We start from the raw sequence: 26,516 nt of genomic DNA, 5'->3' as shown, positions 1-26,516 counted from the left end.
TTAAGATGATAACATACCTCACTTACAAAGTAACAGATAAATTAATTTAATTTCTTCCGTTTCAGCCAGCCTGGTCTCTAATACTAATCAATTTCAGATTTCCATCCAATCTTTAGAGATTGTGATTCAACAGGGTACAAAATTTTATTTGACTTCCACACTCTTTAGACTTTAGACCATAAGAAGCTACCTGCTCCGGTAACACTACAACAAGTATGGAAATTGCTCCTATTTCTGCAGCTTCTCTTAAATGGACTAATACTTTAAATCTTTAAAGGAGGATAAAAATCTAAAGAACGTAATCAAAGTCAAGAGGCATCTAATACTTATTTCTAAGACTTATTTCAGAGATTTCATTTAAAAAATAAAGCAGAAATCTAAGTTCCTATTCTGTAGACGGATTACGGAATGCGGATTTTGGGTAACCATTGTAAAAGATTTTATTTTGAGACCAGAATATTTGTTAAAACATGCGTGCATGAAGTGTCAGGTTTTCGACCAGATCCGGGCTGACACCCATCTGCAGTTGTTAAGTAGAGTAACTGTTTTCTAGCACGTGTAAAATAAACTTTCTTACTGAAATCAAAGTTATGTATATTAAAAAACATATATCATACCTATGATGCCGCAATTGCGCTGCGGAAAAGGCAGAAGCTTCGGAATCTAACTGGATAAAAGCTTCGCCAGATGGTTGCCCCTGAAGTAAAAGAAAAATAACATTATTTGTCCAAGAAAAGCTTCAATGTTAGCATAAATAAACATATCCATTATACTGTACAAACCTGACTATTATAAACCATATGCACTCCTTGAAAAACTATGCTCTTGGCATGTTCTCCAAGAAATTCTAATATATGCTCCACTTGAGCTTCATAAGGCAATCCACGTAATCTTATACAGTCTTTTCTGTTTGTACAAAAATAATTTGGGTAAGAAAAATAACACTATACATGTTTTAGTAATAATGACTAGTGAATAATAATGGATCCTAATGGACCCCATTTTTTGTCAATTCTACCTTGTGCCAGAAGTAATTATGTGCTGTGGCAACAGCGGTACTTGTGGTAGTGCGGGTAATATAGGAGGCGGTGTGTCAAAAGTTTCTAAAGTTCTGTTAAGCACCTGAAAATTACAAATTCTTTAATTTTATTAATAGTAAATGAATAATTATGATCTGCGGATTTTGTGAATTAATTAATTAGCTTTAACAAAACAAATTTTAACGTTAACAAACTTCTTTTAAAATGTTAAGATGTTATTAATGAAAAGTCCAAAATCCCTTTCAACATCAGTTGGCAATGGTGAATTGTAAATATTAGTTAAATCATTTATTTCGGTCCGCAGATGTAGGCTTACTAAATTTACCTGTTGTACTTCTGCAGTAGTGCTTCGGAATAGTTCTATGTACCGTGTACCAATACTTTCCCTGTGTCGAGACAGTGCTTTGGGCGCATCTGATTCTTCTTTAAACAAAACGAAAGCGTCACCCGTACTTCTTCCATCAGGTTTTCTGACAAATAATACACCTTCCTCACCATCCATCACGTTACAAGGGCTTTCGCCGCCCTCAAAAAATTCTATCTGTAAAATTAAAATTGCTACTTGAATTTTGTTCATAATTAATTTAATAGTTAATTTATAAATAATTAATTACATTCCTTTGTTATTAAATTCACTAACTAATTGCCAACATATTCACTAGCATAAGAAAATCTTGATGCGAGGATTTTTGAGAACTCCTCTACTTTAATTAAATGCTCGATATAACAAAATTGGAAGAATAAGAAATTAATAATTTAAACCAAAGTTTTTGAAATTCTTTATTTAAATATTATTTGAAGGGTTCTATTTACATATGTTTATCTTCTTGAATTTGTGATTTGAATATCGAGGAGTAGACTGAAAATAAAAACCACAGCCAACTTATCCGCAAATTTTTATTTTCTTAAAGACTTTCCTTTATCCAATTTAAAATGTATCAAAAAGTGTCATTTATACATGAAATACATAAATATTTATTCGTAAGAGAGGCAAAAGTGTAGTTAACTAAATGACAGTTACCTTCCAAATCCATGTATCTATCGGCCAATTATGCAGCGAAAATCAAAGTACAAATAACAGTTCATTCAAGAGGTATGTTAAAAAAAAAAAAAAAAATACACAAAAGGGAATTAAAAAATGAATCTATAATTAGAACTATACCTTCTTAGTTCAACTGAATACTTAATTTCATAATGGTCTATAATAGAATGGTAAAGATCAGTTTTAAAGTAAATAATAATCCAACACTTCCAACACTTCACATTCCACTTAGCAGAGAACCGAAGATGGCAACTTTTTAATGATAAATTAACAAATCCGCGACCTTGGGACAGTTACAGTCACAATTACACCTGCATTCATATCGAATCGCTGTCGTAAATGATTATTTAATTTGTTTATTATTCTTACAACTATTCTTTCTTCTGAATTTATTACTTCGTATATAAAAAAAAAAGTAAAAGTAAATCGAGATACTGCATTCTCAGTTCATAATAATGCATTTATCACCCTTAACATCTAACGTTATCTTTAAAAAGAAAAAGTTTGCCTATCCGCTCTGAATTGACGCACGAATAATCGATTTCAATAAAAATATCAACAATTCACTGAACTGTCAAGATGTTTTACCTCATAATGAGTAATCTACATCTACTAAAGTCAAACAATGTTTGTGCTCAGACCGTTGAAAGACTAAGCAAGTATTTGACGATTTGGGGCAAAATGCGTTTTCTATCTCCCACGCAGTTCGACCTACTTAACTATTTGTCTATCTTGATTAATTATTATTATAGGAATTCTTCCATTTAAGAAAGTTATTCTTAAAGAAATAAGTTTCATTATATTTTTTCCCTTCACGGCTATGGCTGAAGTGTTAGAGCGTACCCTTCAAAATGATTTTAACTTTAGCTTAACTTTTTTTTTTAGGCTACGATTCGTTGTTACTGCAAATAGCTTTGTAATATCTTTAGTTTTATTCCACAAGATGGATAAATAATTAATCCAGGTTATAATACACATGCGACTTACCACCTGCTTCGCCGTGCAGTCGTAAGGAAGACCCCTCATTCTAATGATGACTTGAGCTCCTCTTGTGAGGAACGCTTGGGCCTCATTGCTAGAACCTAAAGTACATTTTCCTTTTAAAATATGTAATATATAAAAATGTGAACTTTTTATTATTTTATGATAATAATTTTTTCAATTTTTGAAATTAATTTCTTCAACTTCGCCATTTTATTTTTAGTTATTAAAATTAGAATTAATTTATCATTCTATTTCTCTAGAAAAAGCTTGGCACCAATAAGAGTGAAGGAGAGGAACAGTCCTTTCCACATAGAAAGCCACATATTCTTCAAAATTAAAAATTATCTTTTCGATAATTAGTAAGTTCGAATCTCTGTGAGGATAGAAGATTCACCAACGAAACGTTATTTGCTTTCAACTTTTTTGTGACTTAATTCTATCCTTCGCGTGGCCAGTGTTTATATCAGTATTTTGCATCATCAATAATAGTGGCATAACAGAATAAATCGTTAACCAATTTGAACAACAAAGCTTCAAATCAAAGGTTGTTTTTGTTAATTAGATTGTCATTGATCTTTCTCTTGGATATCCAAAAAAAATCTAAATACCACTTAACATTGGTTTAATTTTTTATCTCCAAAAAAAAGAACTTACAGATATTTTAAAAATAAATTTATGAAAGTTTATAATACGATCACACTATTATAAGTAACCAGTAAAAATTAAAAATTTTAATCTTACCTCCTGCAACGGAAACAAAATCATCACCACAAGCCCTGTACACTTCGATGTACCTCTGGCCAATATGATGTTTATGCCTTTTTAATGCCATGTCTCTGTGTTCTTGACAAGTAAACCTGACCAATGCCTCGCCGTTACGTCTACCCAACGAGGACAGGCACAATGCTACACCACCTCTGCAATAAAAAAAAAAAAGAAATACAGTTTGCTCATGTTTTATGGTCAAATCAAATTTACCTATCAAAAAAAAAGTCTCAAACAATTGTTTATTTAGTCGAATGGTGTCAAGAAAAAAAAATCTAAAACTACATTGAAATAAAAACTTACTTTGCTACGTTAAGCCCCCTGAAAAATTTGGCTATGTCCTGATCGCTGGACTGCCAAGGAAGTCCTCGTGCTCTGACTACACAATTTGAGTCCACTTCTTCATCTTTAGTACTAAAAAATAGGAAGAAAATTATTTTTCATCAAATATTAAAAACGAAATTCGTTTAGGAATTCAAAAAGGAAAATTTATTATTAAATTAAAACATAACACATATTAAAATTTAACTCTTGAATTAAGGGAACTCGATGATTGAAAAATCAATTCCTATTATGATGAGAGAAAAGGAAAAAATTATTGGCACAAGTGGTTTTGTTTAAACTGGATTAACCTTGACTTAATTTGCCAATTTAGGATGCACAGACAGAATAAAATATCAAATTAAATCTCTTCTAAGATAATGTTTAATTTATATTCTTTTTAAGTCTCTATTTCAGTTAAAAGGCGTCAATTGATATAAAACTAAATATAGAGATGAAACATTCGTAATAAAGGACTGTCAATATTTTATTTTTCTATACTGCTATATTTACATTGAAGTTTCAATAGTCTATAAGATCTTGCTAACGATATTTGAGGAAGATTAGCGTGAATGAGGGTACCTCTATCCACTCCGTTCTTTCTACCAATCATTGAACCTCTGGAAGCTACTATTATTTCAAGTATATCTTATTTATTATTTTGTTTTGCAAATAATAAATAAAATTCTTTAAAAAAAAACAAAGAACTTACCAAATACCTGGTTCCAGTACTATCTGTACGGTCTCTACTACAGTAAATTTGTAACCTGAAATGAAAATTTTCAATTTCTAAAATATTATTGGCCAAAAATAATTGAATTACATTAGTTTTGAGAGAAAGAAGGAAACTAAGGTGGTGGGCCAACAAGGTGTCCTAACCAGACTGTGAGGTGGCATCGAGCTACACAATGGCCTCATTTATGCTAGGTTAGCGTTTTTTTGCTTATTACGCTTACAAAGCATGCATTGTCATCGCAATCACCGAACTGAAATAATTTATTTTTTCGTTAAATTAAATATTTCATAAAACTATTTTGAAGCAATTAAAGGACACTATAATACAATTCGTTATACAATTGCTCTTTTTCTTTTTATTTTTAAATTACAACGAATTTTTAACAAAACATTATAATTTTAGCTTAGACCATATCTGTTTCACTGTGTTTTTTTAGCAGAACATCCATAATATTTTAATAAAAGAGAAGTATATTTAGTTTCTAGGCAGGTTTAGAATGAAATGCTGTTAGTTAAGATCTGTACAAAACTTATTTAGCTTGAGTTTTTTGTAATGAAACTTTAATTTTTTTCCTCAACGAAAAGATTCGAAGACTAAGTAAACAGATTCTTGTTTTATGGATGCGGCATCTTGAACCATTGAATTATATTAGCTCATTTTTCGATCTATCAAAATGGCACGTATTTCCAAATATATGATACATTCTGCCCACTAACTTCTCTAATAAAAGATGTAAAAGCACTAAGTTAATACGCGGATTTTAATTTCCGCTTGGATGGGAAAATTACAGTACACTGTTCACTGTCTCTCACTAATGGGCAATCGGGCAATCACAGTCTCTCGCCTAAATATCTGCTCAGGTTGACTAGTTCGAACTTAGTTCATTGCAATACCTTAAAGTCAGATACTGTTCTTAAATTCAAAAGTTTCTGATGAAATTAGAAATATAATTCAGAATCATAATTCTGAACGTTAGAATAATTATCGCTGATAGCCTCTCGCTTTTTGCAAAACTAATAAAATTACGTCTTAAGCCGGAGGAGTCCTTGGGAGCTGAAATATTCGCCATATTCTTTGTAACTGGGTGATTGCCCGTCTTGTAAATAAATAAATAAATAAGTATTGAGTTAAGCAAAGCATCTGAAAGAATACAAAGGAATATCTATTAGAAGACGTCCCCACACTGGCAGAAAAAATAAAAATAAACGAATGTTAAAAAGATGTAAATCCTCAATATGCTAACAGTACTTGCAGTCAACAGAAGATGTCTTAGAGCAAATGAGACTTCCTAACGAAAATTTGAAGCCTTCTTCCAACTGGAACTCTAGTTCAAATAATAAAAGTTAAACATTTAGTGGAACTTGATGTCTTTATTAGCTGCTATAGCTGACAACATTTAGAACATCATCAATTCCCAAAGAATAAGGGTAAACCAGACTTATATATTCCGTTATTGAAAAACGGATTTTGCTGGATGAGCACATTGGCTACTTATCTAGCTTATGTATGGAATATGTTAGTAACCACAGAAAAATATAAGAAAACATTTTATAGGAAATATAGAGGTTGTGAAAGAAGGATTGGAAATCTTTTACAGTGATCACGATATAAATAATGCTACTTAATTTAAACATTCGTACCGTCCATAATAACCCTCTGTATTATATTCACCATATCCTTGAGATCTTTCGCAAAAAAACTTGTATCTTCAGAATTAGGAATATCGAGGACTGTAAATAACTTATTAAGGAAAATGAATACATAGTTTTATACAATAGTTTACACTTTATAAATGATAAATATTATTTTCACATATAAATCGTAACAAATAATGAAATATATTTAAAAGGAAATTCAATTTTTAAATATTTATAGTTCATCATAAAAAAAAAAAAATATATCTATATTACGCAAAGAAAATTGTGTTCCTTTCATGTCCACAATCTTGTGAGGCAATATGCTGATACGACATTACAGAAGTCTATCTTACATAGACGAAGAAAGTTAATCGGCTGTTTAGAAAAAAATGTTAATTATATTTAAGAATTGGCATAAAATCATAGACAAAAATTAGTAAAAGTACTCTGACTGATCGAAAGTCGGATCTCTTCGAGGTTATGCACATGAAAATTCAATTTTAAATTATCCACCGAATATAAGAATGTCCTATATTTATACATATACTTTGCAAATTTATATATATTTGCAAAGTAAATTTCCTCATAAATTAATAAATAAAAGTAAAAATTTGCTAACGATTAGAGTTTCAACAGAAGCTTATGATTTACACAAATTGTTCTGATTACACCAATTACTTTAGAAATAGGGCAACCTTTGAACTACTTCTGAGATAGTGTTATCAAAAATAAACGATATAATATTAAGAAATGATATATTTTTTATTTTTTTTGAAAATAAATATGTACGTTCGGTTTGATTTTATTCTTTTATGTAACATCAATAAATCAATATTATTGGCAAAAATTTTATTCATTAAATAACTTCTGAATGTTGTCCTTTTTATTATATTTGAACTATAAAAAATATAATGATTTATCCTAAAGTTTTTTACTGTTAGACCATGGTATTTATAAAAAAATGTTTTCGCTTTTATGATACGTACGTTTTATTTCATTTTTCATTCTACATCGTGGAAGGAAACGCTTCGTGTTGTATTTTACAATTATTTAATACACACACAATAAGTATAAGAAGCTAATTGATGTTACCGGTAATGAAACTTTTGACGGATGACGCTAATGATAACGCATATTTTTGAATACAATCGGTTCCAAGTGTACAAAACGGTACACTTTAAATATCTGAGATTCAATTGGCGCCTTAAATTAAAAAAATAATAATAATAATAAAAAATCTCTTATAAAAAAACTGTTATCAATAGAAGCGCAATAAAAAAAGATTATATGTACTTGTAATTTCGTCTCAATTAATGTCTCGATGCAAGATTGTTCTCTAAACTCAATGAGGTTATCACATGAATAGCTCCCCAAGAGATCAAGTTATTGGAAAAAAATAGAATTCCCCTATATATTGTAAATTTGTGATAATGCAGCTCTATAAACAAACTATGCAACGCTATTGGAAGATCGGAAATAACTGCAAAAAGCTCCTTTATAAATATATAGCAGTGCCTTTATTAAGATAATAAGAGATTCTTCCTAATGCAAAGCATTTGCATCTCAATGGATTCAGTTTTAGGCGCTCATAGATGAAAAAGAAGTACTTTCCTTAGAAACACATATGCGATAATCTAGCGCAAAAGAAATGATTTTCTTTCTTTTTTTACAGAGATATAAAGGGATATACTCAAGATTTACTTGAGATAAAATTCTAGCGCAGCGGTAGAAACTCAATAGCACTAACGAGAACATGCTGACATTCCATTAAGGTTAAACTTGAATTAAAAAATGTACTATACTCCTTGTATCGCTTCAAACTTTGTAAATTATAAAAAGTTATTCATTTATTTATTTTTAAAGAAATTAAGGCGCTTCAACATCTATTTGGTTGGGTCATTTGGCGCCCGGAGTTTTTTTTACTGTACTCCAGTGGCCTCTAGTTACAAAAAAAAAAAAAAAACAATGTACATCATCGGGCCAAAAGAACTAAGAAGCTCCTAGGACGAGAAAATCTAAGAGCAGCAGCTGGATTCGAACCCAAGAATCCCTGAGCATAATCCTGTCTATAATAAAGTATTCTATTCAGTTTTATATGCATTTCTCTGCGTTCTAACGTTCAAAGGCAAATCAAGAAAAGTCAGTATAAACAGGCTAATTTGATTAAGTGATTTCAAAGTGGAGATTTTAAAAGGTTTAAAAGGTAACATTAAAATTTTGTATTTTAAAAATAAAATTAATGTCATATTCACAATAATTGAGTATATAGAAATTCTTAATTGACAACCACACAGTATTTCACCAAAATTTAGTTGCCCACAATATAAATAAATAAACGTGGATTAAAAACTCTAAAAATCAACTAATGTGCTAGTGGTTGAGCACTGTAGAAAATCATAGATCCGTCTCAAAAATATTTTAAACATAATACCATCCGTTTAAAATTTAAAGAGAACCCAAAACTACTTGCATGGAAAATAACTACTTTATAATCCTATTTAATTTCGTTTTGTAGTTTATGAATAAAATCTTTGGGAGATAAAACACTTTGATTATCTCAGAAATTTGTCATCTGTTCAGAAAAGCAAAGAGTATGACGATTATAAAACTATTCTAAACAAGCAGAAGCCTGATCACAACACAGACTGGCCCCCAGTATATCGGAAGGGAGAGAGTATTTGGTAGGTGTGATGAAGGTGGGTTAACTCATATATTGAAAGAGTAACAATTCAAAAGTGTTAAAACTCAAAAAGTGATTCTCAAATCTATAATAATAATAATTACAATAGAAAAATATACATTAATTAAAATGTTTAAAATGCTCTTTATGTTCTAATTATAAAAAATATTTAAAACTGTGTACTTTAAATTTATATGAGGTAAAATGTTAATAATTTCTGAAAGTTGGGAAAAAAATAATAGTACAGTTTGGTGGTGGATAGAATTTTCTGGGTTCCCGTAAAACAGAAATATTTAAGAACATTAAACAGAAATCAAATTCGCACAGAATTAGAGAACTTAAGCTATTAAACTATAATGTTTTTATAAGAGTAGTATGAACATAAATTAGATCAATTAATGATAATAATTATTGTATTTACATCATTAATAATCATTGTCAATCAAATGTTTGTCCTTAATTATGCCTTCAAGACAACCTCTGAGGTGACGCATTGGATAGTTCAATATTTAAATTAATTTGTTTAATATTGTTGAGGACCCTTCATCCAAAGTTCTATGCCTACCTCTTTTTTATTTACTTGGAGAGATGCGAAAATCTAACCTATCCTATAAAAATAATTTATATCATGTTTTCTCCGTAATATATTTTAATGAATTCTATCATTTCTTATAGAAACTCCCAAATAAATATGTAAAAATAATAACTTCCCAATTTTTGTAATGAAAATCAAAATATTGAACATCATACTTATGAACATTTGTGGAAAATTAGCTGAAACCCAACTTGAAGACAACAGAAATAAAATAAAGTAATAAAAAAAAAGACTTAGGGACCAGATTCACTCATATAAATTACTTTGAAGTTTACAGAATCAAAAGCATTGATAAACCCATCTAGCTTTTGCAATAATTAATTTCTTATATAAACACAAAATTATATTTCACAACAGAGCACTTGACATTTTAATCACGAAAAGGCATAATAAAATATAGAAAACAGTTTTATGGTTCACATTTTAAATTCTGTTCTTCAAATTCATTTAAATTACCAATTAATTTTTAATGAAAAACAAAATTCCTATTAAAACCAACACTAAGGATAACATTCAAGTAATGCTTCTAGTCAGTGTATTAGAGAGTTTAAAGGCTTTTCATTCTGAAAAAATTTAAGTTTTTTAAAATTTCGTAGAGTAAATTTTCAAATAGAATAATAATAGAAACCATTATCCAATAAATAAGTGCCTTTCAAAAATAAATGATTCAGCGTGGAAAACCCATGTATCAAAATTTAAGAAAATATGTATTTCCAAATTAGGGCACTTAACAAAAATTAGCATTCATACTTTAAAAAAATTGTAAGCACTAAGTCCAAAAAGGAATTACTCCTAATCTTAGTAGTTTAAAGAAATTTTTAAATCGTAAATCTAGCTAATAATTAAGTTTTAGAAAATGAAGTTATGAAGCATCGATAAAGCAAGAGTGGTAAAATAAAAAATAAAAAAAGAAAACATAACTGGACGAAACATAAGAACACATTGATCCAAAATGAAGGTACTACTTTATTCAAGTTGCAGAAATAAATGGAGGAGATTTCCACATTTAAGCGCGGCGACATTGTTTAAATATATAATTTGATATAGAGAAAAAAAATTAAAATAAAATGAATCAATAAACTAATGAGTACATGATTAGAATCGTACATTAAAATCGTAACCTAAACTTTAGTGCTTAAGTTTTGAATGGAAGTAAATAAATAACTGATTTTCTTTAAAAAAAGTTTATTCAGATTAAGATTCGAGATTCGTTTTACCTCTTGATTTTGTATTCTAATAAAATTGATGTTTTCCCTCTTTTTATTAAAATAAGAAGTAACCTGACATAACAACAGTATTGATACCTCGTTATACTCGAGGAAAAAGTTTTTCTAAAGGAAGTTATATCAATTAAAAGAAGTATTTTATAGGTAAAAACTTACCTAAAAAAAATCTTAGAAAATACACTCACAACGGCTGTTCACATACTTGAAAATCAATGAAGAACATTCGAAGCCACATTACCGATAAGGGCTTTATCTGCCTATAAGTTTATCTCCAAAACTGATAACCTACACTCATCTATTCTCTTAAGATAACTATGCACAGATTTCAAATGTTAAACTTTCAAAAAACACATTATTATTAGCTAAATACTTTATTATACTTTTTACTCTTAACAAATTAATATTTAAAACCTTAAAATAGCTCTCCCTCTCATATATAATAATAATGATGATAATAGGAACCTTTTTCTCTAAAATAAAACTAGAGATAGTAAAACTCTGACGTAATAAATTATCTAATTCTGCGCAGAAAAAATAAAAAACAAAATACAAAAAATAGCTTGTCTTTATTTTTTGGGGAGCAGGGCGTAGAACATGATGACTGAGAGCTTTGGGAGGAGATGGTGAAAAAACGAATGCATCTACTGAAGGAGAGGGATGCCATCATTCAATGTTTTGAAGCTAGCATGTTTAGTATTCAAGGAGTTAACAGTCTCATTGGAACCTAGGATTACTTTGGGAATTTCCTGGAAGAGGTTGAACGGACTTCATGACGGGATATATAAGATCTAATCATAGCAGCGCCACACCCCTACTCAAAATGTAAATACAGGAAAATTCTCTCTGTTTACTAGATTTATAAAACGAGATATATTTTATACAGATTCAGAAAGTTTAAGGTCAAATTTAAAAATTCAGGATCTCTGTGTGTAGTTGCGAGCCTGGAGCTTGACCGCAAAAGGTCGAAAGCTCTAGAATAGGCATCTACTGAGACGGTTGCCTTCACTGAATGCTGGTAAGAATATTTTCGGACAGACCAGATTATGTTCCGGGCTTTGGAAATTATAGCTTCAAATCAGATGGTGCATATAGAAGATTTAACGGGTTTAATCAAAGGAATGAAGCGATTAACATTACCCAGGGTTATGCTGAGATAGAAGTAAAAGAGAGCGGAAGCGATCTTCTACATCATTTTATGATCTGTCAATAGTTGGTTATCAATAGTTTAGATGGTTGCCACCAATGGCAGGAGAATACCTCAGACTAAAAGGTTGTTGAAAGAAATTAAGTAGAGATATGAAGTATCTTAACCTTGATTAGGTTTTAAGTGTTTCGATAGTTGTGTCGTCAGAAAGTAGTAAGGATCGTTTGTACAAAACCTTGATTTGAAATGAAAGGGTTGAGGAAACGTTTGACACTATCTTTCGCCAATAATAGGTTATTTTTGTTCAGGAGAGGTACACTCTCATTGGAAATTTGAAATTGAGAGATATCAAACAGAATACTAGGATACTTTTGGAAGAGGGGCCCTTCTCAATTTTTAGAACAATGGCTGTATTAAGATTAGACCTTTTGACATCCCGTAATAATAATTTCCCATAAGTAAGTAATATGTAAAAACTCCATTAAAATCGAAAAAATAGTTGTTTCTGAGAATTAACAATGTAAAACCAGACAACAAAGAAAACTGTATTTCTTATTGATAAGTAGATACTGTACATTACGCGGACCAAAGCAAAATTATATATATTTTTTTACTTTTTGAAAATTGCTACGTATATAATATTGGGAGCAAAACAATTATTAAAATGTATTGTCTTGACCTTCAGTTTGTTTATTGCTTTTAAGGTCATAAAATCACTAATTATTTGTAGGATAATCTGTAAAGTAAACTAAATTCGTATATAAATTCAAACCTTTATTCAATGATAGATAAGTAATAAATATCAATTACTTTAGCATTTCATAATCACACTTTAGTTTTACTAAATAATAGCAGTAGCTTAATAAATATCTTCTCTTAAGAAGCAAACAGCAGATATTAGATTTAATTTATTGAGATAATAAATAAGTATGTAAGTCACTGTCCAGCCACTAACTAAGACCCCTAATTTATAGCTGGCCAAAAATCCGGCTGGAAAAATAGACCTCACTTTACTATATAAGTTGTAGGGTCCCACGATCAACTCTTGCCTGTTATGAAGAGCTGTATGTAGAGGTAGAAATTAATTTTTGACCGTGCTATCAAAAGCAGTTTTCTGCAAATAATAAAAGGCTAGGTTGAAGTAGATCTGTCGTCAGAGGTTGAATCAAACATTGAACACTGCAAGGTGATTTATGTGTTCCCTTCAATAATCAAAATAAATATTGATTCACAACCAAGAGTTATTTGCTGACTTCGCAATTATTAATGGTATAAGACATGATAATGTTGTGTACCTGACTCAAGAAAAAGGTTCTAGAAGACCTATGAATTTAAATTATTCTAGTGGAGTAGGTTATTTTTCAAAAGTAGCTATAATCAAAAGAATATTTAGCCATATATGTGCAAGAAAAAGGTCCGACAGTGAAACTCGGAAGCTGTTCTTAGGAAAAACAGAGACAGGCTACGGCCAAAGATAGAAATTTTATGGTAGAATTATTTTTAATTACAATAGAACTCCAAAATTATTAACATATTTTAATGCTTAGAAAAACAATACGTATACTATATTCATATCGTTTGGTTTAAGCATAGTTTTCATGTTTGTTTGGAAAGGAGAGCCTTTGACAGAGACTTCTTTAAAACATTATAATAAGGTTTTATCATTGTTTTTTAATGTGTATAAGTTTTATTAACCACTTTTAAGATAGCAAGTTACAATTTGCTACCATATTCTCTACCACCGTAGTCGATTTACTAAAGGCAACTTCACATTTCACCCATGGATGAGCTCAGTGGAAATCTGAAGTTATTGTTCGGGGCACAATTCAGGACCATGAATTTTATTTCGTACTGATAATATAAGTTAAAAAATCTTTACATAATGAAGTTTCTGCTCTATCTCTTTTGTAGAGTTTCAAAATCGGAGAAAAATATGATCATTCATCTTGAGTTTGATGACTGATTGGTGAGGAAACATGTTTTTTTTGGAAAAGATATATTTACAAGATTGGACTACATTTTACCATTGGGAATCTTTTTAATTAAAATGGGGAATCTAAATCGGATGGAATTCAGGAATGAATTTTGGTTCCTACTCCAGGCCTTAAATTTCACTTCTTTTTAAAGTTAGGCGCATCAAAATGTGGTAGGAACGCCCAGAGTCATATCATTTTACTGCCAGTTACCGAACAGTGTTTTTTCGTCACAAACAATTAAGTCTATCATCGGACTATGAGCTTAGAGAAAGCTAACCACCAAACTGCATAGATGCTCTGATACTCCTGGAGTTAATCACTTCCCTCCTAAGCTCTCTGTTATTATTATTGTTATGGAGTAGATCTATGGTTGATAAATGCTTTGAATAACCTAGAACCTCCTAACAGACAAAGATCAGGTGGAATTAAATTCGGTAAAGTGTGGCAAATTCGCCAGCACATAGCAAATATCTTCATTATTTTAGTCAAAAGAATACTTAAATATTTCATAAAAAAATAATTGGATGGGTATTGGTAGAAGCGATGTGCGAGATCCACAGTACGAATCCCGCTTTTTATTTGTTAGAAAAAATGTTAATAGTAAAGTAAGTGGTAGCATATACCATCCTCCGACCACTACACCTAATTTGGTGGGCATCAAACCCACCATTAAAAAAAAAATATATATGCAATTACAACTTATATTATACATTCCACCGAATGTTTTTATCTTTTAAAAAATAGAATCTTATCAAATAATTGCATTTGATAACAAATACCCCTTAGGTTTTACATAAAAATTAAGATTAAATAAATTTATCTTTCTTGCAGCACAGCTCGTGATGAAAGTACTTAGTTTCGATTCTGTAATTTAAAGAAAACTTATCTTCAAGCTCTTGTTTACTACCATCTCTTTTATAATAAATATATTCACTTTAATTATTTGGAAAATTTATTTAGTGGAAAAAGGAATATTTTTCAAAAGCAATTTATAAAAGTAGGCTAGGTGCCTTATTCAAAATATACGAATAAACTAAAGACCTTGGAATATTCTAATTTAATTTTATCTATTTTTGTTTCTTATCTTACTTTATTTCTTTAATTGTACTATGGAGTTTATTACATACGAGTGATTTAGAAAACAGTCTAAGGGTTGAAAAAAGGGATTCCTTCATTCACTATACTAAAGTTTGAATTTGAAACACATAGTATGCAAGAAATCAAACGATTCATCAAACGATTGCTATTGTTGCAATCTACAGATTTTACAAACTGACTAATCCGAAACTAAAGTTAATAATTTTTTAAAATTGATTGTCAAATTTTTTATGATTAAAACAAAAATTCAATTTGGTTGCCTCTGATAAATTAAAATTATTAGCAAATGATAACCATTAGTCAATATCTGTTACTTTTCTTCAGATCTCATTTATAAAATTTAAATATGTAGGTATTAAAATATAGTTAGAAATAACAAAGAGGTTCCGAGCTTTATAGATTTAAGAGAGAGAGGTGGCTGGGACAGAATATGAAGGAATACAATAATAAATAAAAAATATTGAATATTACAAAATCTACTTGTGAAATAATACTATATAAAAATACTTAATGCAACTAATGGTTGGCAGGGATCTTGATTTCAATTTTATTTTAGCTTTCTTACAAAACATTTTTATTAACCCATACTATTAAACAATTCAGACACTTGTAATTTGTAGGAGATAAAGTACGTACAAGACATAATAGTAACAATTATCACATACAACCAATAGTAGGCATTAGAGACATTCAAGCCAAACTAGAAGTTATTGTATATGTAGAAGTTAATATTATTTTTATTGTAATGAAACATTTTTGCTATAATGTCTAAAAGTATTTGTATTGAGTTTAATTCATTGAACTTTAACATTATCTCAGTAATTAAAAATAATGATAATTAAGTAAATGTGTTGATTGCCTCATCAAAATTGAACATTGTTTTACTTTTAACCTAGAAATGGATGTGTGGTATGTATCTCCCAGCGTATACAGCGATCAGACGACCTCCATAATTATGGCCCTTAATTAAGGAGAAAAAAAAGAAAGAAAATAAAAAGCTTAATATCGAATTAGCTTCCTATTTTTTTAGGACGAAGTGAGTGTATAGCAATAGACAGTGAAATCAGTGGCAATAACTCTTCTTATACTTAGGCAGAATAATTATTTCAAAATTTTTTATTGTTTTTCACATTGCAGTATTTCTTTTTCTTCACCATTTTGTTGTAATATATCTGAATGGTAATTTGTCTTGTAACTGTATGTTATTTCTTCAAGAAGAAGAGATACACTATAAACAGTCTTCTAGGATTCTATATAACAAACTTATTTAGAATTATTAAAATTCAAAATCCTTACAATACATATTTTGAAATACAATGAACTGTAAGCAAAAAATTTATGCAAAGCAGCCACTCGATAAATAAAACACGACATTTTTAACTTATCCTTTCAAATTAATTTTTTAAATGAACCTTTATTTCTTCAAATAAGATTGAAAATAATAGCACTAAAATCATACCTATCAAAAAGGAGATAGAGGTGATGACCATAAAAAAAAAATCTTGTCTAATGTGATTTTTATTACAATTGAATGTTTGTATCACACTATCGCAGAATTAAAGTTTTAATGAACGATATAAAAGCTGATAGCACATAATGATATTGAAGGGGAAAAGGATCAAATCGGCCTAGATTATAACCTTTTTTTCAATTATTTTTTTAAAGTCTTTCAAAGATTTCATCAAATAATTTTTAATATAATTGTTACAATGAGATTGTTCCTGTTGAAAATAGTACAATTTTTTACTTTTAATTGTCGACGAGGCAAGAAAGAACTGCCGCGATATAATAATGAAATCGGGACCATTTTTAGATTAAAGAAATCGCATCATTGTCTGAATTCACGATTTTCTAGCATTCTAGCAAGGGAAATGGAAAATTATTATAAACCAGAGTTCTAATGAAAAAAAAGAAGCTATTTTAGAGTTACTAAATTTATATTCATAATTTGTATTTGAATTTTCAAATGAAAAATGTTGCAACTTAAAATTAAGATAAACGAAAATAATAAAAAAAAAAGGTATTGTCGGGCAATTGAGCATAATTTTCCTCCTCTTATAATTCGATATGTTCCACAATTCTAAACCGTACAACCAATTCCTGGAAAAATCATTTTCTTATTGCTATGTTGGACATTGTCTTATCCAAATGTTCTATCATAGATTATATTTCAAAGAAAGTTTCAGAAACCTTGTGTTTTGAACAAATTGAACATTGTTCTTCTTAAAGCTCAGATCAAAACTAATTTTTTCTATAGGTATCATTTTATTTTCATATTTTCTTCCATATTTTTCCTATATAATTCAAGCTATGTTAAATTTATTTTTGTTCGTAAAAAATATTACTTTCCAGAATGTTCACTCTATTTGGGTACTTTCTTGCAAATTTAATCTGCATTTTTATTTGAAACATGCACATATTTATTCTTTGCCTCTGATCACTTGACTTGGCATCTTCTCTTCCATTACGACAGAATCCCTCAATTCTTCTGATTTTTTTGTAAATTTTGTAGATCGCCATTATCCATACACATACATAAAAAAATAAAGATGAGGTCCTCTTAGATTTCAAAAACTCATTAATAAATTTATTAACAAATAATTATAATACGAGTAAACAGGCTGAAAGTATACAAAATTAAGAAAAATCAATTACAGCACTGCAAAAAAAAAGAACTAAATAAAATAAGTGTACATTTTGATTCAATTTATTTTTCATTAAACTTCGTTTGAATCTCTAAAAGCGATATTCTCATTGACAGTTGAATATAAATTAGCAGTTTAAACATTTTTTATTATTAATAAAAATTCTAGGTTTTATTAATATTTGAATTAACATCACTAGAAATACTAACTCATTTCTAGTAATTTATGTAATGATGAAATTCACAGTAAAGCAGCTGAATCTGCCTGAATCGAAAATAAAGGAAACTTTTTTTAGAAATTAGCGTGTAGCTAACATGTATAGAATAGTGGCAAAGTAGAAGCTTTTCGAAGCTTCTCAGGTTCACTTAAGTTAAAACAAAACATACATTGTGAATCTGCAACGCTCTAGAAAACCAAGAGTAAAATCTACGAACGGTTCTTCCTAAAGATAATGCCATAGCGTGCTGTAGAGCCTTAACTGACCAAGACTACCTCCACAAGCAATTTTGCCGTCTCAGAGTTTAGAAAATACCAACAAGTATCGTTTTTAAAAAGAGGAAATTGTCGTGGGTCATCTTGAAGTGTGCTAAACGCTGGAAGATCCGTTCTTATGATGAAAACAATCCGGATGGAACTGAATGGTCGAAAGGCTTGTTACTTGCGTAGGTGTTTTTATTTTTATTTTTTTAAATGCCGAATTAACGGTTTTTCCAGTTATTACGTTTCTGGTAGTCCCGTATAATGTTACTTTGTAGGTGTAAATATTAAAATTATTTAGATTCTAGTTCACCGATTGTTGCCCAAGCTGGGGCAACTGGTTTCCATTCATAATGCCCTCTTCACAAAGAGAGTAAGTGAGAAAACGGACAATCTCAAATAAGCTGTCACTACTTTTCAAGAGAGGGTTTGGTAGCATTTACTGCAGGAAATCATAATTTCGTTTTCTTTACGCCCCGCATATTTGAGAGAATATAAATTTCTCATTGACTCGTGCTCTAATTCAATCTGTAAAGGATGCTGGTTTCAGATATCCTCTCGTTAGCTAAGCGATCAGCCCTCTTAATCCTCTTAATCTTAAGTGGCTGAGAATTCGTTGAAGATTACACCCAACTCCAGTTCGCATCCATCAAGAGCGGCAAGACAAGCAAGCATGCAAACATTTGTGGCTTTTGAATCGATTAGGATGTTCATATTACTAATCGTTTCCACTTGCATTTTCATTCGAACACCGCTGCTATTTTTGCACTAAAATTGCTGAAATTCAACGGAAGAGCAAAGCGCTCTCTATACCCAAAGTCATATTTTCCAAAGATTTGCCAGCAAAATAATAATATAATAGTTACAGCAAGAAATTTTGGAAGTTTATTATTATTGTTTGATGCATTAATCAATTTTGACATCCTTATTTACAAGAGCACTCCTGCGCAGTTCACATTTGACCATTTATTAATATTTTCTATTCCATTGAATCACTTCTTTTTTTTTTATTTAAGAATTATAGAACTTTACAGCTAGTACAATGAGTAAAAAAAACGAAATGTAAGTAGGGCCAGCGCACATACTTGATTTCGGAGAACGGCTTGATTTCGAGTATGGAATGTAGCAAAAGTGTTCAACCAAATGCACCTATCTCTAAAGAATTCAATTTTTACAAACCAAAACACTTTGATCCATAGAAAACCTGCTTTTACGTTTTTAATCATACCTTCAGAACTTAATGTTCATTTTATCTCTCAAGTTGGCAAAACCATATAGGAAACTCCACTTCAATCTACGAATATAATATATGCGCAAGCGATATATGTAAGTCCACTAGCTAAAAATCTTTCTTCCAAAATCTTTCTTGAAAACCGAACAAGACGTCTTAAAATACAGAGGCCTTGTGATCTCCTTTTTGAAGGGTGGCTAGTGGTTCAGTGCGTTTTGGAGTGTTATCACAGAATAACTTCTCCACTCGTTTTTGTAAAATATTTTTATTATACAGTTACTAAAAACGCCAAAAAATAATAATAATAAAATAAAATAATTAAAAAGTTAATTTTTATAAAGTAAGTACTAAGCAAGTCTCATGAATAATATCATATTCAGAATTAATGAGTATTAGAGCAGTCAAATATTTTACTCCTTTACATTTATCATTTTTAGCACGGACATGATTTTCAAAACTTTAAATAGGTCAAACCCACGTAAAGAAAAAAAAAAAATGAATATAAATGATTCTGAAAGTTGTTTGATCTACTTTTGTTTTATTAATAAGAATGACGACTTTTGAAGTTTATTTTGTTTTAAAGGATACATGTTAACATTTCACCAATGCTAGTAAACTTAGTCTCCTGTCCAGCTCCGTACACTCTGGCTACGTCTTTGCGTAAATCGCAAAACCTGAGGTACTGTGGCGGCAGTGGTATATCCTTGTTAGAACATTCAGGATGCAGACATTGCCGCAGAGGTGGCTGACCGTCAGTAACTAATGTAACGGTCTGAGGGTCCAGGCCCAGTGAGCGGGTATAGCAGTCAATCTGAAAACATTGCAACTATATAGTAAAAAATTGCATTCCAATCTTTAAAATATAAATAAATAATACTTTTTTTATATATACGTATTGTTTATGTAACCAATCATTATTAAGAACAAAAACCTTCCATATTTAATACCTAAATACAATGGTTGCTTAAAACTACGAAAATTATTAATGTAAGCAACATAGACATCCAAACAATATAAATGAGCCAATTTCTTCAACAATAATTACAGTTTAAAATTATCTCTTACTATACTTTCTAATAACTAGTATTATCTTTAATTGTGACGCAACAGTACAGATCAATTTTATATCCTAATGATCAATCGGTAATAGATAAGTTACCAATCATCCTGTAGTTGAAAAAATATAATAATTTCTTCACACTGATTATTAAAACGTTTTTACTGTAAAATAAAATTAAAAAAAAGAAAGATTATATTTATTTCATGTAACTTCAATATTGTAAAAACATCTTATGTTTGACGTTAATGCTATCTAGCGGTAAGATATATGTAGTACTAAATTACCACAAATAATTTCTTGCAATTTTATTTTTCACCTTGAAATTATTCATTTAGTTTATTAATTCGACTTTGAATAATTTAATTGGAGATGTTCGTGTCCAGTAATTGCCAAATTTAGGCAACGAACAATATTTTCATGAATTTTTCCGTCTAGTTTAAATGCATTTATATTTTTCTCGAGGATAGTTTTCATTTTTTCAAACCATCTGATTTCAGGAGAGAAATAATAAAATATATACGATAAAAAAATTGGTTATAAATAATATTTCAGATACCGACTTTTTAGTAAGATTAATAAAAATAATTGCATAAATTCTTTTTTTTTTTTTTTGCCTCTCTTTCTATTGTACATCTTTAAAAGCAAAATATTAGGGAAAAGTTCTTTGTAGAAAATGGTTAGTGTATTGTAATAATTCACAAAATTTCTCCCCTCTAAAATATTAAATTTTAAGAAAGGATCACAAATTTTTTGAGTCAACATTTTAATCCAATAATTAAATTCAAGAAGTTTTTTGTAGTCATTTAATACTTGACGTTTTAATCACCTAGAATTATGTATTAAATACCTATAATGCATATCTTTTATTTTTAGACATCTTTTTCTGGCATTCGACTGCTTAAAGCACAAAGAGGTAGTCTAGAAATTCTCGGTTACTCATCCTGTCTCATACCCAGGGCCGTGGACATCACAAAGCACTTCTTCAAGTTGTGATAATAGTAATTCTATTTCTAGTTTCAATAGATTTCTCTATTATATTAAAATGGGAATTAAGAAGGCCGATACTAAAAATTTCTCTCCCGCCGACCCAAAAGTGATCTTCTTTATAATTTCCTGCCATTAATCAAGGAAGGGATTCAAAAACACCAAGTATAGAGCTTAGAAATGTGCTAAGGAATGTGAGGATTTAGTTTGCTTCCAATTCTAATAAAAATTGTAGGTATAATTCCATACTATTGTGTTCACATACTGAATTTTAGTAGTGACATTGTCTCATTAATTTTTCCAATTACTTTTTTTTGAGGCACGTCAACATCTGAAGTTATTAGCACCTGGAGCTTTTTCAGAGCAATGCCGGCCTCTGGATATTGATTTATTTTTTTTTTGTTACAGACAACACTGTCCATCACCGGACAGTGAGCTGTAAGAAGCTCCTAAAAAGAGGAAATCTAAGGGCCAGCAGCTTCGAACTTTTCGAAGCAATATGGCCGGAATTGTGGGAGAAATGGGAGAATACTATCAGATTCTGTTATTTTCTTAAATAACTCACTGATCCATACAATAGTATTGTTTTCCTCTTTATAGGAGCCTCGCACAGCTCACTATCCGGTAATGGAGTGTTGTCTGTTACTGTATGACGGCTATGCATTTAAAAAAGACTCCGAGAGCCAATGACTTCAGATGGCTTTTAATGATCCTAAAGAAGACTATAAAAACTAAATCAAATTCTTAACCCACAAACCATAAGATGCGGGTCGGATCCGACTCGAGGCGAAAACATATTTCCATTTTTCCCTCCACCATTAACTCTTAGTGACTATACTCGGTATACCCTTTCTGTGAGTCCTTAGGAAGAGCCCACTGTTTCCGCCGATTCGGTAAGTGTCACTCCGCTCTCTAAGTTAGTATTTGTTTCAGTAAGTCAGATTCTAGGTCGGATCCGACCCGACCTTGGTATTAACGTTATACGTTTTGTCCTGTACAAGTGGAACAAAAATGAAGAAAGTTACTCTGGAGATACACGTTCGACGTTTCTCAAGAACCTTGCGTTTGCCTTGACGCATCCTCTAAAAACAAAATGATTGAAAAACAAGCGTTTTCCAAAGGAATGACTCCTTACGATTGGAAAATATGTCCTACTTGTTCCCACTGATAATGGCGTACAATAAAATGATTTTTTTTCCATAACTATTTTACTTTATTTTCATTCAAGCTTTTTGTAAACTGTTTTGTTTTTATTGAGACAAGGTACCTTTTCCGAGTTCATTTCTTCATGTATTAGTCTATTCTAAGTTAATTGTGCCACAAAATTATACAATTTATTAAAAAATTTATACATTTTATAAAAAAATAAATGTGTTATTTTGAGTTATATTTGAGTTTTTCACTGTAAGTAAGAAAATACAGTATCGGGTCGGATCCGACCCTACCTTAGTGTTCATGTCAGGAAAATTCATCTTGTGGTTTGAGGGTTAAGGAAACAGGTCATCAAGATCGAACTTGCTATTATAACTTTATTTTCAGACATTAAAACTGTCCGGTAGGACAGTTGTATAAGGGTTGACCATCAAAAACTGCACGAAAAAGCGTAACGTTGAAAAACACCCAACTTTGACAATTTTTTTCTATTTTTCTATAAAAGATAAAATTCCCAAATTTTCTTTAAATCTTACTCCAAATCCTCCTTTATAACTGTAATTTTTTTGCAACCACCCAGATCTAATAGGTTTCGAGATAAAAGTTGCCGAAAATGAGCAAAAACGGCTTTTTCAAAAAATGTTCTTGTTCTTGTTGTTGTTGTTGTTGTTGTTGTTGTTGTTGTTGTTGTTGTTGTTGTTGTTGTTCTTCTTCTTCTTCTTCTTCTTCTTGTTACCTTTTTTGTAAACAACGTAGCGCCTAAACGCGTGAACCGATTTTCATGAATGAGGTGTCATTCGATTTGGAATTTTATGTAAATGTGCCTTTTGGGGGTCTCAGCGCTGTACATCGAATAGGAGAGGAGTTAGCCCCCTTTATGTAAGGCCCCCTCCAAAATTATTATTACTAATAACTCTGTAAATCTTGGCCCGATTTTGATAGAATTTTGTAGGATGATAGAGTTAGGGCTCCCCTACGTAACAATAAAGCGACGATCTGCTCTTACACTTGTTAAGGGGAAGTATAGCAATCGTTTCAAATTATCGACACGTGAACCGATTTTCATGAATGAAGTGTCATTCGAATCGAAATTTTGTACAGATTTGCACTTTAAAAGTCTCGACGCCGTGCCTCATAAGGAGGGGAGTTTGCCCCACCCAAATAAGGCCCTTTCTAAAACTATTATTACCAATATTTCTACAAAGCTTAGTCCGATTTTGATAAAATTTAGCACGAAGAAGTGATTAAAGCTCCTCTTCGTGGCTGTGAGGTGCCATCATGCTCTTACGCCTACTAAGAGGAAGTACTGCAATCGTTAAAATTATCAATGAGTGAACCGATTTACATCAATGAATTGTCGTTCGATTCAAAATCTTTGCCTTTTAGGGAGAAGTACTGTAATCGCAGTTTATTTTTCTTGCTCTTCTTAAAAGGAAGTACTGAAATCACAGTTTAATTTTGCTATTTACATACAAATACCTTCCTATTTTATTCAAAACGCTTTCTCAAAAAAATTGTTATTGAGGATGGTTTGGGGACCGCAACTATAATCATTATTAAAAAGATCTCTCCAGTGGTAGTAACTCCGACTTAACACTTTTTCAGGTTATAATGATAGAATAGCTTATTCCAAATTTTAAAAAAATATGTAAAGCAGACGTAACTTTGCAAATAGACAAAAAGGAAAATCTATCCAAAAGGTACAAAAATCTCCTTAACAAAAACTTACAGTTTTAAAAGTTAAGTATAAGGGTTGATTAAACGCCAAAAGGTACACAAATCAGCTAGTACCCAACATTTCATTAATACTTCATTGATATAATTTAAGTAATTTTACTGCATTAACTTTTCCTTCACATTTTTTAGAATTTATTAGATGTCACAGACCCTTATGCTGGCCATTTTCATCTACAAAATATTTACTCAAGTAGCACACCATTTATCTTAGATTGACTGTAATATCTATTTATCTATAATAATCAAACTACTAATCACAGGCTAAAAAGAAAACGTTATAAAAAATATAAAGATATAATATACATTTTATCATAATTGTAACAAAATAATATTATGAATGAACTGGCCAACATAAGGGTCTATGACATCTAATAAATTCTAAAAAATGTGAAGGAAAAGTTAATGCAGTAAAATTACTTAAATTATATCAATGAAGTATTAATGAAATGTTGGGTACTAGCTGATTTGTGTACCTTTTGGCGTTTAATCAACCCTTATACTTAACTTTTAAAACTGTAAGTTTTTGTTAAGGAGTTATTACTTGGGAATATTGTTGGTTCTTTGGATCACTGTTACTCACCTTTTAGTTCCCTCCAAAGTACAATTTTATATTGACATCTGTTAGGTCTTTTAAACCAATGAACCAGAAGAGCGAAGATTAAAAATACCATCGAATCAAATAATTTCTACTGATGAATTCAGTTCACGAATTTAAGAATAAAATTTCATCATATCACAAATCAAAAGGAAAGGGAAAGAAAAAAAAAATCCTGAGTAACAAAGATCCGGAGGAATTAAGCAATGTTGCCAGACCTGGTTGGCCCTAATTAAGAAAAGCAATATTATCTTACACGCCGTTAGTGGTTCGTTCAGCAGACTTCCGGTATATAATTAAGAGGAAATTTTTCCCGCGTACTATAGCAATATAAAAGTGATATTTCTCTAAAGAGGAAGGAAGTTCCCAACTAATAATATTATAAACGTAATAAATAATAATATAAACCTAATAAAATTCAAGATAAAATAAACGTAGAATGCAACAGCTAAGAAATGTTTTTCTAAATTGACAAGTTACTAACGAAAAGTCAATGGTCTCTTAAACACAGAACCATAAAAAAAAAAGAAGGTAAATCACCGCTGGCAAATTACTTAAAATGAGGCTGCAAAAACAAAATTTTAAAAGTAATCTTTTTTTTTTGGAGAGATTTATGGAATAGAATGGTGAAAGAGGTTAATATGAAACTGGTCAAGTTCTGCGTGGGTGTAGTAATAGCAAATCTGAGACGGATATAAAGAAATTTATTGTCAGAATGAAATGAAATTAGGCTTTGAATTTTAAGAATCTAAAATTTTACCTCCTCTCAAATAGGAAAATGGCGATCCCAGGAGCATCAAATAACAAATCTATTCATTCTCAGAGAGGACTTTAATCTAAAAATAACGCGTTAAACTCTGAATATACTTCACTTGTAGTAGATTATTTACAGTTACAATAACTTTTGCTATTTTTAGCTGTTACAAGTCTTAAATTGAGGACATGTAAAATTTTCTAAATATTGAATTATGCTCGTATTTAGCGGGTGAAAGTAACTATACCTGAAATTCCGCCATAATTTCAGTGATTCTGATAGAGTAACAGAGTAGACCGTTTTTTAGATGAGATTCCTGTAAAAATGCTTGCTATCTAAGTTTGATTATGCGAGGGGAAGCTTTTAGGCGAGGGCAAGGCTTTGGTGGTAGAACCACTGGTGAAGACCCGAGATACCCTAGGAGCTTTTTGACAGAGGTAGTTACTTAGAGCCAGCGAGTTCATAACACTAGCTTCTGCTGGATAAAAACAAATGGCACTCTCCCAAGTAGTCCGGCTACGTGCCTCTAGCCGAAGAGCTCTTACCAATCAGCTCTTATGTCTTTTTACAGGGTACTGTAAGGTTAGAAAACCTCTCCAAATAACTGAACTAGGTTACTCAGAGCACTGTGCACATT

The 26,516-nt window shown here is 30.6% G+C and overlaps 1 protein-coding gene across 3 annotated transcripts in view; it reads right to left on the bottom strand.

Annotated features, from left to right (window-relative positions):
- The window catches only part of LOC141455845 (RNA-binding protein fusilli-like), a 142,226-nt gene that overhangs the window by 11,172 nt on the left and 104,538 nt on the right, over positions 1 to 26,516 (bottom strand). For all 3 annotated transcript variants that reach the window (XM_074131283.1, XM_074131282.1, XM_074131284.1), the window contains exons 4-13: positions 20,186 to 20,408; positions 6,529 to 6,618; positions 4,865 to 4,919; positions 4,135 to 4,245; positions 3,808 to 3,983; positions 3,070 to 3,164; positions 1,366 to 1,581; positions 1,019 to 1,122; positions 783 to 906; positions 618 to 697 (exon numbers count right to left, since the gene is read on the bottom strand). In XM_074131283.1, coding sequence (XP_073987384.1) covers positions 618 to 697; positions 783 to 906; positions 1,019 to 1,122; positions 1,366 to 1,581; positions 3,070 to 3,164; positions 3,808 to 3,983; positions 4,135 to 4,245; positions 4,865 to 4,919; positions 6,529 to 6,618; positions 20,186 to 20,408 — 1,274 coding nt within the window. The remainder of the gene's footprint in view (positions 1 to 617; positions 698 to 782; positions 907 to 1,018; positions 1,123 to 1,365; positions 1,582 to 3,069; positions 3,165 to 3,807; positions 3,984 to 4,134; positions 4,246 to 4,864; positions 4,920 to 6,528; positions 6,619 to 20,185; positions 20,409 to 26,516) is intronic.

This window comes from Rhodnius prolixus, unplaced genomic scaffold, assembly GCF_049639745.1.
Source record: "Rhodnius prolixus isolate KJV_2025 unplaced genomic scaffold, Rpr scaffold_4, whole genome shotgun sequence".
Lineage (NCBI taxonomy): Eukaryota > Metazoa > Arthropoda > Insecta > Hemiptera > Reduviidae > Rhodnius > Rhodnius prolixus.
The sequence above is the reverse complement of the archived record's forward strand: the minus strand, read 5'-3'. Positions and strand labels throughout refer to the sequence as shown.